At 35.8% G+C, this 18,066-nt stretch overlaps 1 protein-coding gene across 6 annotated transcripts in view; it reads left to right on the forward strand.

Moving 5' to 3' along the window:
• PATJ (PATJ crumbs cell polarity complex component) overlaps positions 1-18,066 on the forward strand; it is a 335,749-nt gene that overhangs the window by 5,172 nt on the left and 312,511 nt on the right. For all 6 annotated transcript variants that reach the window (XM_057712781.1, XM_057712798.1, XM_057712772.1 and 3 more), the window contains exons 2-7: positions 6,127-6,183; positions 6,278-6,444; positions 8,462-8,656; positions 10,266-10,405; positions 14,851-15,046; positions 17,040-17,168. In XM_057712781.1, coding sequence (XP_057568764.1) covers positions 6,162-6,183; positions 6,278-6,444; positions 8,462-8,656; positions 10,266-10,405; positions 14,851-15,046; positions 17,040-17,168 — 849 coding nt within the window. In that variant the 5' untranslated portion in view covers positions 6,127-6,161. The remainder of the gene's footprint in view (positions 1-6,126; positions 6,184-6,277; positions 6,445-8,461; positions 8,657-10,265; positions 10,406-14,850; positions 15,047-17,039; positions 17,169-18,066) is intronic.

Raw genomic sequence — 18,066 nt, forward strand, 5'->3', positions numbered from 1 at the left:
GGAGCCAAAAATATAGTATTTTTTTTACATCTAAGGGGTTTAGAAAAGGCCTTGCCATTTGAGAGGAACACAAGGCCAGGACACCTGTCTTGAATCTACATTAGGATGGTAGCAGGTGCGTTTGTTTGTAGTTTGAGTGAAGAGCCACCATTACTCTCTGGCAAGGAGAGTTTGTTTTCCATTTAATCAGTACCTCATAAATGCTGAGCTTTGAGGACAAAGCCATGGTAACTAGATACAATCTGAGCTTTGCACTCCAAAGGGAGCAATAGAAGTTTAAAGTTGTTCATGGATTTCAATATTTGAATAACATCTGAAATCATGACTTCATCTGGAGTTAATAGCATTTAGATTGTTCAGAGTCCCTGTTTCCCTTGAGCTCTGGGGAATTGCCATTGAAGAGTTACACGCAGTCTAATTGTCATCTGCCCATTTCACACCTGCAGTTACAGGCTGACTGGCTATACTTCCCCAAACAGATTGCCAATAATTTTTTCCCTCAGTTTTTTAAGATAGAAGTATAAGATGTCTTGTTAAACCAAATTTTCAATGTATATCTTGTTCAGTTCAAGAAAGAAGCGTAAGATGTCTTGGGGAGTTACATTCTTATGTGCTATTGGGATTCTGAAGAGTGTGTTTCTCAGAGTCCTTAATTAGCCTACATTCTTGAACTGAGGAGGTTTATAAATGTTTTCAATAAGTTTCCTCCACCTAGAAATTTAAATCAAATTAAATTTCTAACTGCATCAGCTTTTCTCAAATATTGCATTAATTGGTGATGGCTAAGGCATGGGTATTTTATAAAAGCCATGATATTATAATAATTTCCTTCAATCAAATCCCACAGTGAACCAGACATGAAAAATTCATGGCACAAACTCTCTTGATCAATGATGGAGTGGAAGCTGTTAAACATAATAAACAATCGTTCTCTGGAGGCTGTGCAAGTTTGAGGACAGCGGCACACTGTGGCATTTTAATGTCTAGGCTCTGACCGATTGTAGGTAGCCTGTTTACAACAAGGTAGACTCAGCTTTACCATGTTTAAACAAACTTGGAATTTCTTGCCATAAGCCCTGTTAGTTTCCTAGCCAGGCCAAATAGGTCAAAATTGTTTGGTTGAAGATTTCCTATGACCATAAAATGAGTGAAACACAGGTTGCAGTTAATGTACATGCCACTTCCTTGATGTTCAGTACAGAGTTATTGCATTTCTTCCTCTGTCCTCATGTGCTCTGAAGGCCTTAGTGCCCTTCCCTAGATAGTACCTTACACCGTGAAATTGTAGTAATTTTCCAGGCCTGCTTTGTGGACACAGTTTAGCTTTTATTAAATATGAGTCATAGGGTTGGATGGCCAACCATGGTTTCCAAAATGTGCAGGATGATCCATTGGGTGACTAGGAAGATGACAGTAAAATCTGGCTTTTTAGTTTTTACCTTACTCTCATGATATTTCTATTTTATGTATGTTTTAAAACACATATGATATGTAAATATAGTAATATATGTTTATAAGTATAAAAAATAAGGTGAGTGATCAACATATTTTTACTGATGGGAATGTGTGTTTAAAAAAGGTTGAAGTCCACTAATCTATCCTTTTACCAGAATTACCTTTTTAAATAGAAATCTGGACTCAATACTTCCCTACTTAAAAGCCTTTGATTCCTTCCTGCTGCTTACAGGATAAAGACCAGTCTACTTAGCATTATTTACAAGGACCCTCTCAAAATAGTCTTTCTAAACCAGTATGTCTCAAACTATTGGTGGTGAAAGATTAGGGTTCCCCTCCTCCAGTCTTTCAAGGACTGACATTGTAATAAAATTATTAGAAAATGAATTGTTAGAAAAATAAAATTACAAATGTAAGTACAATGTAAGTCATGTTCTTCAACCTCTGCCACCCCCCCTCCCTTTTTGGCCATGACGCACAGCATGTGGGATCTTAGTTCCCCAACTAGGGGTTGAACCCAAGCCTCCTGCAATGGAAGCACAGCATTTTAACCACTGGACCGCCAGGGAAGTCCCTGTGTTTATTACTAAATTTAATAGGTCTACATGACTGCCACATTCCACGATTTATAAATGCTTATTCCCAGTTTTGGTACTTATCTCTTTGTGGGTCAAGCATCAATCTACAGTCTACACTTGTGGTACACTGGTCTAAATTACTTTCTTGTCCTTTCTGCTGCTTTTAGAGACCTTATAGTAGTTCATTTAGAGCTAATTACCAGTCTCACTGAGAGTCACGCACGTTTATACCTGTATGTGGTACTTCTCAAATTGTGGTCTCTAGACTAGCTGCACCAGGGTCACAGGGGAACATTGTTAGAGATGCAAATTCTCAGAACTCACCTTAGACATACAGAATCAGAGACACTGGGAGTGGTCCCTGCAGTTTGTGTTTTAGCAAGCCCTCATGCGGATCCTGATGCACACTAAAATTTGAGAAGCACTAACTTAGGGCAGCCCTAGATGTCATTCAAACTGGAACACTTGAGAGTGAAGTGGAGCACTATTAATAATGAGGCTGGGTAATCTGAGACTATTTTAGGCAAATGAGGACAAGTGGTCACTCTGCTTTTACTCTCCATTCTTTTTCTTTTACGAGTGAGGTCTCTAGTGTGTTCTCATTCCAGCATTTCCAAACTTCCCCAGGCAGGAGAGTCACTCTCCTCTTATGATTTCTCTGAGCACATGCTATACACCCTTGGTATTGTATGTGTATGCCTTACAATATAATTATCCTATTGTGTTGTCATCTTGCTATATATCTGTCTTGCTCTCTCATTAGGCTATCTTAGCCATTATCTTTTTGTCTCTTTTACTTTTCAAGTTATAAACATAATACATACTTTTTAAATAAAATTCAAACAGCACTAGTATCTATAAAGTAAAAGTCTAGTTTTTTATCTTCCCATCCCCACTTCTACTTCCTGTAAGTTATCACTATCATTAAATTGACTATCTTTCTAAATCTAGAAACTTATGCATACACAAATATGTATTTTTTTTTCTTACAAAAAGGGGAAAGTAATGCACGTATCCTAAAACTTACTGTTTTCCCTATTTGTTTGTGTACATTAGATAATGTCCCTGTGTTAACACAAAGGGTTGAATTGCCAAAGCATTCTCCTATGAATGAGATATCTTACCCAGCACCAAACCTTAGTCATGATTCAGGCGTTACAGGCAGGAGGCTAACACAGGAGCTAGACACAAACATTCCTTTCTGGAGGAGCCCCCATCCAGTAGACACAGCTTCCAAAGAATGTCACTTTCTCATATTAGGATCTATTATCATTATACTTAAAATACCTACTTACATATAGACTGACGTTAAGTCACTTATAAATGTATTTCTAACAGACTTTTACTGAGATTTTTAATATGTTTATAAGAGTAAAATTCAACCTTGGGACACATTTTTGTTTGTTTTGTTTTGGGTTACCAGACAAGTTGTAAACAATATATACAGAAACATTTTCTTAAAGAAGCCTCCACTCTTTGGGGAATTGCAACGTTTGTACTTTGTTAATTACCCAAATAGAAAATGTCCTTGTGATTACCTCCCATCTTCCAGCCAGCCATGCTTTATAAATCCATATGTTCTCAGATTATTTACAAAAGCAATTAAGACAGATCAAGTATTTCCTGACATTTTAAAATGAGGGACTCTGTTATCTATTAAAAACCTTTAGCTTGTTTGCATGGAGGTCTGCTATCAAGCTGGGAATCCCTAGCTGAAGGATTGAGTCACAGGATTGCTGTTAACCATGTCCTATCCATACCTCTTTCAGTACATTCCAACAAACTTTATTATTTTAATGACTGATTACTTTTTTTAAAAAAGATTATTTATTTATTGGCTGCATGGGGTCTTTGCTGCACATGGGCTTTCTCTAGTTGTGGCGAGTGGCGGCTTCTCTTTGTTGCGGTGTGCAGGCTTCTCATTGCAGTGGCTTCTCTTGTTGCAGAGCATGGGCTCTTGGCACGTGGGCTACAGTAATTGTGGCATCTGGGCTCAGTTGTTATGGCATACCGGCTCTAGAGCACAGGCCTAGTAGTTGTCATGCATGGGCTTAGTTGCTTCGCGGCATATGGGATCTTCTTGGAGCAAGGATCAAATCTGTGTCCCCTGCATTGGCAGGTAGATTCTTAACCGCTCTGCCACCAGGGAAGTCCCAATGACTGATTGCTTTTGATAGTTTAATTTTTCGAGGAGTTTTGTTATTAAAAACAATGAAGTAAATATGCTTGTACACACATCTGTGCTCCTTTTCGCAAGTACTTCTTTAGGAGAGACATTCAGAAGTAGATATTCTGGGTAGAAAAGAATAAAAGTTTAATATACTGATGGATATTGCTCGGTTGCTCTCCTAAGAGATTGTGCAAATTTATATTCCCACCTGTTTTTCTATGACATCTGGGGTACAGGCTATTATTAGAAAAAAATGCCAATAAAAAATACCACCTCATAGTTTTAGCTTGCCTTCTTTGATTTAGAGAGGCTGATGTATTAATGACCACAAAGCTGCCCTTGTCAATCCTTTTGGGCTACTACTGCTACAGAAAAGGACAGTGCCATTGTGGCAGCCCTTCCATTATTCACAGTTACCTGTTAATGGGTAGTTTTAAGATTTGCACAATTGAGGTGCTGAGCACATCAGAAGTGTTTCTGTGATGCTCTATTCAGCAGTTCTTTTGGTAGTTCTCGTGGAATCCAGTGAATATTTCGATGGAATACATGGACCTTTTATCAGTTCCAAAGGCATCCCTTACTAGTTTTTAATATATTTTCTTACTTAATGACCTTGAATTAGAAGATAAAGATTGTGTTCAGCAACTGTATCCAGGATGTAAGAACATTTCGACTGTATAGTACTCATATTTCTTAGATGGTTCATTACAACAGTGTACCACTAGTGCAAATGACCACTGTGAAAGTGCCATTTTCGAAACAGCAAAGGGTTTGCTAGCTTTTTGAGTTTTGATTACGTTTTAGGCAAGTTTGAGCAAATCACTGGAATTAAAAAACATTTTCTATGGAAAATGCCATGTTGGGTGATTTACCTTTTGGAGACTCTCTCAGATGACTACTTTGGGTTTTTTTTTTCCTACTCTCTCTAATATCTTCTTGATACCTTACTTGTATGTTCTTTTCTAGCCTAGGATCTTTTTTTTTCTAATTAACTTTATTAAAGTATAATTTACATACAGTAAAAATACAGTTCAGTGAAGTTTGACAAATGTATACACTGTGTAAACAATACTCTTCAAAACATGGAACATTTCCATCACCCCAAAAAGCTTTTTCAAATATCTTCCCAGTCAACTCCCTGCCACCCTGCCCAGGTAAACTAATCTATAACTATTGATTCAACTTTGTATGAATGGAATCATACAACTTAAATCCTTTTTTGTCTGTTTTCTTTCCCTCAACATACTGTTTTTGAGATTCACCCATGTTGTGTATGTCACTATTAAGTTTACATATCATAATTGATTTATCTATTCTTTAATTATTAGACATTTGGGTTTTTCTAGTTTGGGGCTTTTATAAATAAAAATGCTATGAACATCCTTTTGTTGTTGTTGTTGTTGTTTGGTTTTTTGCCTTTTTGGCTGTGCCCCTTGGCTTGTGGGATCTCAGTTCCCAGACGAGGGATTGAACCCAGGTCCTCGGCAGTGGAAGCGCCAAGTCCTGACCACTGGACCACTAGGGAATTCCCTGAATATTCTTGTATAAGCCTTTTGTGGGCATGTAATTTCATTTCTCTTGGGTAAGTATTTAGGAATGCTGGGTCGTATAGTAAGTGCAGTTTTAACTTTCAAAAAACTGCCTAACAATTATTCAAAGTGTTTGTGCCATTTTACATTCCTACTAGCAACATATCAGACTTCCAGTTGCTTCACATCTTTGTCAACAGTATTATCTGTTGTTTTGCTTTCTAGTTTTAGCCATCTTAGTGTCAGTGTAGTGGCTTTTAATTTGAATTTCCTGAGTGAAGTCTTTGATGAAGAACGCTCTTGAGGTTTTATTTAATTAATTTTTTATAGGACTATAGACTTGCATACACTAATGGAAATCTTTTTTTTTTTTTACTTAAATTTTTTTCTTTAGGTTTCTTTAAAAGTGATTGAAGACAATAATTCAAAATGCCTGAAAATCCTGCTACAGGTAAACTAGATATATACTTTTGTCACTAAATTATTAAAAAATGGAATAAACAATGGGATTTAACTTGTACTCTGATTATCCTTCTTCAAACAAGATAAACTGCAGGTCCTGCAAGTTCTTGATCGCTTGAAAATGAAATTGCAGGAGAAGGGTGACACTTCGCAGAATGAGAAGCTCTCTTTGTTTTATGAGACACTAAAGAGCCCTCTCTTCAACCAGATACTCACACTTCAACAGTCCATCAAGCAACTGAAGGGGCAAGTAAGTTACCCATCAGGGTTTTACATGTTGATATATTCAAACCAGCAAAGAAAAATAAAAGGAGATAGATACAAACTGTCTACTGTTAATTCAGCAAAGAGACTGTATTGGGACTAGTGACCTGTAAGTAGCATTGGCATGGATAGTTTTAAAGTGTTAATAATCAGTTTTGTGTTTGGCTTTGAAATATAGTTTTTGTACTTATTTATGTAAAAGTCAGATACTTTTAGAATTCTCAGCATTTTCTTCAAAATTACAGGACACATAACATCTCTGGATGTTTGGAGTGATGTAAATTAAGTTGTAACTGTCCTCTTGGTTGTTCTGTTTTGGGGTCAGGGATGGCAAATTTAAATCATCTATTCTAGAAGCTGAGCTCGAATAGTAGCTCTCTTATAGATTAAATTCAGGCAGAATTTTAAATGTAATTGAAGATAATGTAGCAGAGTTGTTACATGAAAATTAACAAAATTTGGGAAAAAATGCTTTTTTGCTGATAAACCAAAATGCCTATCCATGAATATTTAGCTAGTGATTTTTGTATAACTAAGAATTAAATTCTGCACATATGTCTTTCTTTTCTTTCTCTAGATCAAAATTTATACCAGAATTTTAATACTCCCTATATTGAAAGTTAGATTTCTGTATTCTCTGATCATGGAATGAGTACATTATAGCAGCGAATGCTATTGGTAGGAATAGAAATTGGGAAAGGTCACTACAAATCTGTCACTCTTACTGGATGAAGAGTGGACTTAACCAACCACTCCATCATAATAACAATCCTTTATGCTTATATAGTTTGCAATTGTTATATATAGAATCATATCTTATTCATTCAACTATAAAATCCCTGTGATTTTTTTTCCTATCAGTGTTTTCATAGAGTTTCTATGGGTGTTGGTTTTTTTCTATGAAGTCCTATTGACATTTGTTCTTCTTATTTTTAAAATAAATTTATTTATTTATTTATTTATTTTTGGCTGTGTTCGGTCTTTGTTGCTCTGCGTGGGCTTTCTCTAGTTGTGGTGAGTGGGGGCTACTCTTTGTTGGAGTGCATGGGCTTCTCATTGTGGTGGCTTCTCTTCTCGGGGAGCACGAGCTCTAGGCACATGGGCTTCAGTAGTTGTGGCATGCAGGCTTAGTAGTTGTGGCTAATGGGCTCTAGAGCACAGGCTCAGTAGTTGTGGCGCACAGGCTTAATTGCTCCACGGTGTGTGGGATCTTTGCGGACCAGGGCTCAAACCCATGTTCCCTGCATTGGCAGGCAGATTCTTAACTACTGCGCAACCAGGGAAGCCCTGACATTTGTTCTTGATGTTACTTTTATTCCAATATGTTGGCATTCGTATCAGCCGATGATATTTTAAAAATTAACTTCAATTTTTCCTTTTTCCTTAATTACTGGATTCTCCCCCAATTTTTTTTAAACTAGTGTTTAAGTGGCTCTAAAATTCATTTGCTGCTAATCTTAGGCAAGTTACTTAATCCCTGTGTGCCTCAGTTCTCATGTTCACAAAATAAGAATATCTCCTAGGGCTATTATAAGGATTAAATGAGATATTATGTAAGAGTTTTGGTATAGTGCTTTGCTTATACCAAACACTTAATAAATACTGAGTTATTTTTGTTAAATACCACCTGCAGATCTTTTGTGGCTCCCCATGTGGAAATGTATAGGTAAATGCAGAAGGGCTAGGTGTCTTACATACATGTTTATATGACTGAATGTGTCTGTGTATCTGAAGTGTAATGAGCTGTCAAACATGCTATTAAGTTGAGGTAGTGGTAGAAGGCAGGAAATGAGAACAAATTAAACATTTTGTGTAATACTAAATAAAAAATGTATATAGCCTTATACACACAGATTCATGTATCTGTATCTTATTTTTTTCATGTGTATATATTTAGCATACCAGTATACATGTGATGGACAAAATATAATATTTAATAAATAGAAATATATTGTGTCTATTGATTTCTGTTGATAATTTTGTGTTTTTTTTTTCTCCAACAGCTCAGCCATCTACCGTCAGATTGTTCAGCCAACTTTGATTTTTCTAGGAAAGGTTTATTGGTGTTCACTGATGGTGCCATTACTAATGGGAATACCCATAGGTCCTCTAATAACTTGACTGTATCTGGGTTATTTCCTTGGACCCCAAAGTCGGGAAATGAAGATTTTAACTCAATCATGCAACAGATGGCTCAGGTAAAGTTATAGCTTGTCATGGGAATATTCAGTTTTATTTCTCCTGTTGTAGGTTAAAAAAGAAATCTATACTCACTCTTTTTGCTTTTAAAATGTGCTACTCTGGCTTCCTAGGTGGCGCAGTGGTTAGGAATCCACCTACCAATGCAGAGGTCACGGGTTTGATCCTAGCTCCAGGAAGATCCCACATGCCGTGGAGCAACTAAGCCCGTGTGCCAAAAAAAAAAATGTGCTACTCTGTGTTTTGTTTGCTTGTGGTTTTATATTGTTAGGAGGAATTGATACTATTTTCTAATCTGTGTGTTGGAAACTTATTCATTTAAAATTACATAAGGAAAATATCCATGTGGGTGGTGAGGAGTTTTTAAGACAGTGACTCCAATTTGACACATCTGTACACTTGTAAGGAAAAGGATTCTTATGGTTTTGCTCATAGGAGGAAAATCAGCATGTCTACCAGAAGTGATGTAACTCCTTTGAAACTATTTTTAATTTTTTATCAAAATAGAATTAATAGGAGTTAGAATGAATATAATTTGGCACATCTAGGGAAACATTTGAAAGAGTAATAAATTTTAGCAATCCTTATTACCTATTAAAAATTAAATTATAGACAATTGAATTTTGGATGTGTTAGTTTTCTCTTTGTTCACTGTGCCTTCTAACAAGTAACCTAAAAAATGAAACTTGAGTTTGAAAGTTAAAAAGAATCTATTTAAGGTGTAATAATTAAATAATGTTCTGTACCTAATTTCTTTTTTGATTTTACTGCTCTATCCCCTTAATTTGACTAATTATTTTATGTGATGCTTTTATTAGTTGATTACATTTATGAAGTTATCATGTCATAAATGCAATTATTAACCAAAATAATAAAATGTTTGTCACAGGTAGACCCGTTTGAATGGTGGCCTTTCCATAATCTTTTGAATGAACCTAATAAAATGGAATATTAATTTATCATGATAGAATTAAAAACAGAACCCTAAAAAATGCAGCTTCTTCTGACTTAGGGCTCAACACTAGTATATTTTTGTTAAATCTAATTTACTTTCCTCATTTAAAAGAAAACAAAATATATGTATACATATATATGTATATTTTTCGCTGTTCTGAGCAGCATGTAGGATCTTAGTTCCCTGACCAGGGATTGAACCTGCACCCCCTGCATTGGAAGCTCAGAGTCTTAACCACTGGACCACCAGGGAATTCCCTAAAAATATATTTTGCTTCAAGAGAATTTAGGGAAATTCAGTGTAAAAAGTCATTTAGAATTTACTGTGGGAAAAGACATTTTTTCTCAGGAATTTTCATCCAGCTTGGGATTCATCTCATACTCTGAATGAAGTGTGAAAATACCTCTTCAATTCCCTGAGGTTGCAGAATGCAGCACATGCCCTCGTATGTTCTTCTGAAAATCATCAAGTGAGAGGATTTCCATAAACAATTTATTACTGAAATGCTGAGTTTATTTGGTTTTCTAGAAATAACTTAGGAGAAGCTATTTTGGGGCTAGTCACAAAATAGAAATTTCAGTTCTTCAGAAAGGGTATGTCAGTTAAATGTAAACTTCACTGACTTTTTTTTTTTTTTAATCCCTCTTCATTAGGGCCGGCAAATTGAATATATAGATATAGAACGACCCTCAACTGGAGGCCTTGGATTCAGTGTGGTGGCCCTTAGAGGTCAAAATCTGGGAGAAGTTGACATCTTCGTGAAGGAAGTACAGCCAGGGAGTATAGCTGGCAGGTGAGGAAGGGTGTTCATTTTGTGTTTTGCTGGTTTTTTTCTGACAATTCTGAAGACATTATTATAAAGAGAATAAGAAACTAGTCATACAAAACAGTTAACAATAGCAGCTAACACTTTCTCCTCCTATGCATTTTTCAGGCCTTTTGCAGATATTCTCACATATACTTGTGGCAGCAGTCTAGTATTATTATTCCATTTTATAGATGAGAATGATGAATTTCAGAGAGGTTCAGTGGTTTACCTATAGTCACAGAGCTATTAATGCTGGAACCATGATGTGATTCCAAGACTGTCCAATGGCAAAACTAGTGCTCTTTCTACTCCAGCACGCGCTCTCACAATTGAACATGATGTTTTAGCTATGGTCTAACCAGTAAGATGGGCATGTTGAAATTCACATTCTGTATACGATGTTGTTTATTAAACTTGAGATTATGACAACTTTTTTGGTGGTCATAACACACTGTTGATTATTTCACTTATTATCAATGAAAACCCCTCTCAAGTCTATGTGATCTCCCGCTATTGTACTTATGTCTGGGTTTTATTTTTTTAAGGGTTGTGTGCAAGACTTGTATTTTGTCTCTATTTGATTTCAGCTCTTTAGTTTATTAATCACTTAAAAATCACATTATTCATTATATTACTATTGCCTGTTAGAAAACTAGCAGCAGTAGCATAACTATTACAAAAAAATTCTCAATAATATACTTTTGAATTCATGTTATCTCTTCACTGTGGATCTGTTCTAGTCTCCCCAACTGAAAGTTCAGAAATAATGGATTTCCATGACTTTTAGTCTACCATCTAATGTAGCATTTCCTCAAGAATGTTCTGAGGAGCCATATCAATGATCAGCTATATTTGAGAAACTCCGTTCTGTTCTTGGAGACTGGATACACATACTTAGGGTAATCATGTAATTTATGGTCCCAGTTGGGACAGTTTTGGGGGTGAGAGATGACACTGAGATAGCAGGTATAAACTAGGACTATTCTGGCAAACCTAGACAACTCAGGGTAAACCTGGACTTAGAGTCACTTAATATTAGCTTGTTTGAGATTATGAAGTCCCTTGACAAAAAGCCTATTTAATTTTGATTGGCCCAACTTTTCTTTTTAACTTTTTTAACTTAAAAATCATTATTGGGATATAATTCACATGACATACATGTCACCATTTTAAGGTGTACAATTCAGTAGTTTTTAGTATATTTTCAATGTTTCAACCTTTCTGTGGTCCATTCTTATGTCTCAGTTACTCTGTACTAATAGGTCTGTAAGTGCATATTGAGGTGAGCACCTCCAAAAAGAGGAGTTTCATATTTGAGTGTGTAAAGACCCTTGACCAAGGCTAGGGAGTCAGGTGGCTTTCCAGAGGCAGTGGTGCTTGAATGCGTCCACAGAGGGCAGAAGGTGCCTGGGAGAGGAATAGATGCTTTACCAGTAGTCCTGAGAAGAGGTGGAACACAGCTGATATCTTTGGAGTGTGTCTGGTATTCATCTGGTGTGGGAGCTTAGTGCAAGGCAATACAAGAAGGGACTGGTGAGAGGTAGGGGCTGGCCATGCAGGACCTTCTAGATCATATTCAATAATCTTCCTTTCTCCTGAGGACTTTCCACATAGAACTGTCTTATTTTAGGAGCTTGCCTAACACTCGTTGGCTCTCAAAGTCATGGAGATCCATTATTTCTGAATGTTGCAGTGGAGAGAGAGAGGAACTGGTCTCCCCTTGAATGGAAAGTGTGAATTCAATTATATATGTATATGAAATGAGAGAATTAAATTATAAGTAATAGTAGCAGTAAAATGAATACTATTCAACTTTAGAATGCATCAAAATCATATTTTCCAGGAGACTTCTCCTCTGCAGCTTGCTTATTTTGGGTTGAATTTATATTCCCTAGGCAGATACTAATTGGAAAGAAATGAGATGTCCTGGAAATCTACTGGGTAGAGGGAAAGGTAGATTAAAATAGATTGATTTCCAGAAAATAGAAAATTTGTCAGTAAATTAAGGACTGCTTTATGCAAAATGAGTTATATCAGGGTCAAAAATATTCAAGAGTAACTCATTCATTTGGGATTAATTAAGAAATTTCCCTTAATGAACAAGCTGTGAATAGGAATTTAGGTGAAGAAGTTAGAGAAAGGATGATGTAGGAGATGGGAAAATGGAAGGTGATTCCTGGATATTGTCCTGTAGTGGTCACATTTAAAAGCAAATGTTTCTTGGCACAGTTTTTGGAGGCACTAGCCTGCTGTGTTCCTTCTTTGCCTGGTGAAGAATAAAGCTGCTCTTTCTCTTTCCACCTTAAAAAAAAAGGTTTATTAAAAAAAATTTCTTTAGGACTAGGGACAAGTTTACAAGCAACATTCTCAATTTTAAAAATATGTATTTCAAAATTATGAAAATCATTATGAAAGTAATACATACCTATGATATAAAATATAGAAATATAATACCCCCCCCAAAAAAATAAAAAAAACCCAGCTCTTGGACTTTGAACACTCTGAAAACAACTATAGGAAATACATTAGAATGTTTTCTTTTCTTTATATATATATTTTTGGCAGTGCCATGTGGCTTATGGGATCTTAATTCCCCAACCAGGAATTGAACCCAAGCCATGGCAGTGAAAGCACTAAGTCCTAACCACTGGTCTTCCAGGGAATACCCTAGAATATTTTCTTTTTATAAAGACAAGGTCTTAGAGTATATCTTATTCTTATTCTCTAATATAACATAAGCCTTTCCTAATAGTCATAAAAGGATATATAAGCAACATTTTTAATGAAACATGATCTAATCTGGGAGCCACCCACAATTTTGGCATCAAAAATAGAAATATCCAACTTGTTAGTTCCAAAGGAGAATCTAAAATGTATGAATCCTTGTGCCCAGAAAACTTACATCGGATAGGGAAGGATGTAGTTAGCTCTGTGGACAGCATACTTAGTATAAATGAATGTTCAGTGAGTGATAAACAAGTGGCTCAGAGCACCATGGTAATGAGGTAATCAGTGAAGAAAGGGAAAGACAGAGAGGGAGACACTCAGTTGCAGTGTGGAAGGTGGATTGAATTTTGCTGAGCAGAGTGGAGGGCATTAGAGATGGAGAAAACCATTTACACAAAAGCAGGAAATACCAGACATGTTTGAGAGGGAGAGAGTAAATCAGAATAGTTGGCAAAGGGGTTTGTATAGGGAGGAAGCCAAGTTGGAAGAGTTCTTTGGGGCCAAATGTAGAGGCCTTTGAATACCAACCAAGTTTACATTGTGTCCTAGAGGTCAAAAGTTACCAAATTCTGGTCCATGATGAAATTTGGCTGAATCTGCTGTGATCTGAGAAAAAATATAATGGAATTTTCATAATTCTAAAGTTATGAGTTAGACTTCTGTATTCTGAGATGAATCCCTTCTCAGGGAGATTTTTTTATCTTGAAGGTTAAAGATGTTCTTTTATAAAACAGTCATGACAAGAGTTTGTTTACTTTCTTTTGACTCTCTCCTTATTGGTCAGCAACCATAGACAGTCATTATATACTTCTGAGCTGGGAAATATCAGCATGAAAAGAGCTTAGAATAGTGAACCTTGAGGAATTTACAGGTTAGGTTTTAGGTATTAGATAAGGATCTCAACTGGATAGTTGACATTGGGAATAGAAAAGAGGAGATGGCTGGATGCAAGAGAGATAGAGAAAGATAAGAAAGAATTGTGGTGGTCATAATGAAGAGAGGAGGGGTGTTTAGGAGATAATGAAGTCAAATACAGTAAACCAGAGTAAATCCTACTCTCACTATGCACTTTAAGAAGTTAAAGAGTATGGTTTAGAATTAGACTACTTAGATAAGATGCTAAGTTTGCTTTAATTTCTTACACATCAAATTTAAGCACTTTAAAAGGTGGTTGTGAGGAATAAAGGAGATAATGCCTAGAAAGCATTTAGCACAGTTCCCAGCTCATAATAAGTGCTCAGTAAATAGTAACTATAACAGTGCTTTCTTTTTCTTAAGATTTTGCTAATTTCTTTTAAAATTTTCTTTTAAAAAATCCTTTTTACCTTGGTCAGCCGTTGGGAAACTGGTGATTGGGACAGAGGGAAGGGCTCAGATATAGATTTGGAAATAATCTCTCTTGATTTTCAAGGAAAGTTTGACGTCTATTGTCAAATGTTGGAGAAGTAAAGGACAATGGAGACAGAGTGAATCTGTTAGAGAGGAGGTTATTCGTGAACATATAGCCCTCTATGGTACATGTGGAAGTCAGATTGGAAGGGGTTCAGGAGCACAGGTTTGGGGCCACAGTGAGGGCAATGTCCATACTTGCAAAACTTTAGCAGTGGGGCCCTCTACGTTGTTTTTGCTTGTTTTTCTAGCCAAATGGCTAGATTTAAAGAATCAGGCTGTTACATCACTTAAAATTTTCTTATTTCATCAAGGGATCAAAGGTTAAAGGAAAATGACCAAATATTGGCTATTAATCACACGCCACTGGATCAGAACATTTCCCACCAGCAAGCAATTGCATTACTACAACAAACCACTGGATCTTTGCATCTGGTTGTGGCCAGGGAACCAGTCCACACAAAAAGCAGCACTTCTACCAGCCTAACTGATGCAACTCTGCCTGAAACAGTGAGTTGCAAATTTGGAAAAAATACTTAATTTTGAATTATACCTTTGATTTTAAGAAGTGTAAAGACATTTAGAAGGTGTCATTTTACTTGTCATAGTTCAAGAAAGATGATTATATCTCTAAATGCAGCATTAGCATGTTAAACAAGATATTTCATGGAGGGTTTTTGTTTTGTTCTATGATTCTCCTTGTTTAAGATTAGTATTTAATATAGAGGGCAAATTGTAGTATTGGGTATAATTTGTTTGGTGATGGAAGGAATTCCTTGGTGATGTAACCACTTAATTAATTAACTGAGAGTTTTTATTAGAGATTTACTATTGAGTATCTTAAGTAAGATTTTGTTATTTGTTTCAAAAACATTATTTTTATAAATTATATTGGATGTTTATGACTAGATTATGGATACTGCACAATTATAGAATAAAAGTTATATTCCTTTGGGACTCTTTAAACTTGCTTTGTAACATTTTACAGATTTTGACCTGCATCTTCAAAACGCAAGCTAATAAATCTTATTTTCTTATAACACTAAGTGCTAGCCGATTTATTTAATTTTCATTCATTGGGACAAAAGAAAAAATAGACTGTCTGGGTACAGTAGAAGGTCACAACAGTAATGTATAGACATTTTCCCTGTTGTAATCAGTAATATTTATACAGCAAAATTTACATAATAAATAGAATGAACAAAGTAGGAAGTTGCTTAGCATAGTGGTTAAGAACAAGGGCTCCAGAGTCAGTCTAAGGTGGAATGAAATCCAGTTCTTACTTTGTAGCTGAGCCTTACTGGGCAGATGCCTGGACTTTTCCACACCTCAGTTTCCTCATCTGTTGCTTGGAACTAATAACAGTGTCTAGTTCACAGAGATATTGTGAAGATTAAACAAGAATGCATGTGAAGAGCTAAGCACAATGCCCAGGGCAGAATAAATACTCTGAATATTAACTGCTGTCCCTAATTCGGGCATTTTAGCAAACATTGTTTCTTCCTAATTCTGGCATTTTAGCAAACATTGTTTCTTCCCGGATACTAGGTATCATTCCAAGGGTGAATTTATTAAACAGCCCAGTATCTCTGGTTATTTTAACATTGCATAGTAACTTTCCAATTTAGTGTAATAGAAAAACTAAGTAATAAGTATGCCCTAATGTTTTCAGGGGGAGTCTTGCTCTGCAGGTGGATTATGTGAATTTAATCCATATGTCTGATGGAACCTGCTATTAGTGGAAAAAATGCTTACATCTCTTAGTCTGATTTGTATAATCCTATTGCTAATATCTTCAGTTGGGCCTCCTTTCTTCCCCTTCATCAGTATCTTCAGTTATTCTGGTCACTTTGTTTCCTTCTCACCATCTCATGCTTCACATTGCTGCCAGATTAATCTTTCTAAACCACTGCTTTGTTCCTGTTGTTACCTCTTCTAAAGACTTCAGTTATTCCCATGTATCTGAGCCTAGCTTTGCTCTTAAATTTCCCTTTTGCTTGAATGTCTTTTTTTCTCTGTAGAACAATTAAAATGCTACCTACCTTTTCCTTGAAGCTTTCCATAATTTTTCATTGTGTTTGACCTCTTTTCTCTGCACCCCTCCCATCTTTATAATATTTTATGATTCTCTTTTAATTCAGATAAGCACACATATTTATTGGTTCCTACTAGGTGCTTGTCACTGTGCGAGGTATCAGGCATAGACTGGGGAATGAGACTGTGTTTCAGTTCTCTTAGAGCTGCAGTGTCTTACGGTCCAATATTCTGCCTTATATTTTAATTGTTTATGTTTTAGTTTCTCTCTCTACCAGATTATAAAATCCTTAAGGGCAGGGACCATATGATCATCTTTACATATCTCTGAGTATCTAGAAAGTTGACTTGATTAGTTATATGAATGTTAAATTTGTTGTGTATCTGTTACTTTAGTAATTACTGTATTTGTAAGCAATGAATGTATGTGCTTTACTAACACTTTGCTTCTTTTGCTATTAATTTGTAGGTTCGTTGGGGCCATATTGAAGATGTTGAGCTCATTAATGATGGCTCTGGATTAGGTTTTGGAATAGTTGGAGGAAAATCAAGTGGTGTAGTTGTGAGGACTATAGTTCCTGGAGGATTAGCAGATCGAGTAAGTTGACCTTCTTTGATTTAATTTTGGTTTTATACAGTTTAAATTATATGGCTTGAGATGTAATTTTATAACATGGGTGACTAGTATATATGTTTCTGTGACCCGAATTTAAGTATAGCTGAAAATGTTTTTTTCTGTGTGTTAGTATGCACTCTGCTTTATTTTAAAAAGCTCCTAAATCAACATTTTTTTGGGTTTTTCTTTTTAACCTGTGATTGACAGTCATCTTGATTCCATCAAAAGACAATATTTTTTATTGAAAGGAATCATTAATGGGTATTAAATTCTGAATATCTATATTATTTTCTCCCAGTGAATCTTTCAAGGTCCTAAATGTTAAAATCAGATGGTACAGTGGTTATAAACGTTTATCCCAATATTGTATGTGGTAAATTTCACTAGAATTACAATTTTCTGGCATTATAAATAAAAATACTACCCTTCATTATTTAGCAGTGTTTAAATTGAAAGTGAGCCATTTTAAAACTTCTCATCTGTTTCTGCTTAGTTTTACATTGAAGAAAATGTAAATACTACATTGAGTTTTTAGAAAGTAGCTTAGAAATTTGAAGCTACTTAATATAGAGTTCACATTATATAGACTGTCCATGATAATCAGAATGATATGTAAATTTTACTGATTAATGTCAAGATACATATAAATTTATCCCTTCTAAAAATCATATAAAGTAAAAGTGAACTTACTGTGCACATGCAGCTTTGAGGCAAGTTCCTCAGCTCTCTGTTTCTAGTCAAGATTTCTCCACCTTGGGAATTCCCTGGTGGTCCAGTGGTTAGGACTCCGTGCTTCCATTGCTGGGGGCACAGGTTTGATCCCTGGTCATGGAGCTAAGATCCTGCAAGCCATGTGGTGAGGCCAAAAAAAAAAAAAAAA

Source organism: Hippopotamus amphibius, chromosome 1 (assembly GCF_030028045.1).
Source record: "Hippopotamus amphibius kiboko isolate mHipAmp2 chromosome 1, mHipAmp2.hap2, whole genome shotgun sequence".
NCBI classification, from domain to species: domain Eukaryota; kingdom Metazoa; phylum Chordata; class Mammalia; order Artiodactyla; family Hippopotamidae; genus Hippopotamus; species Hippopotamus amphibius.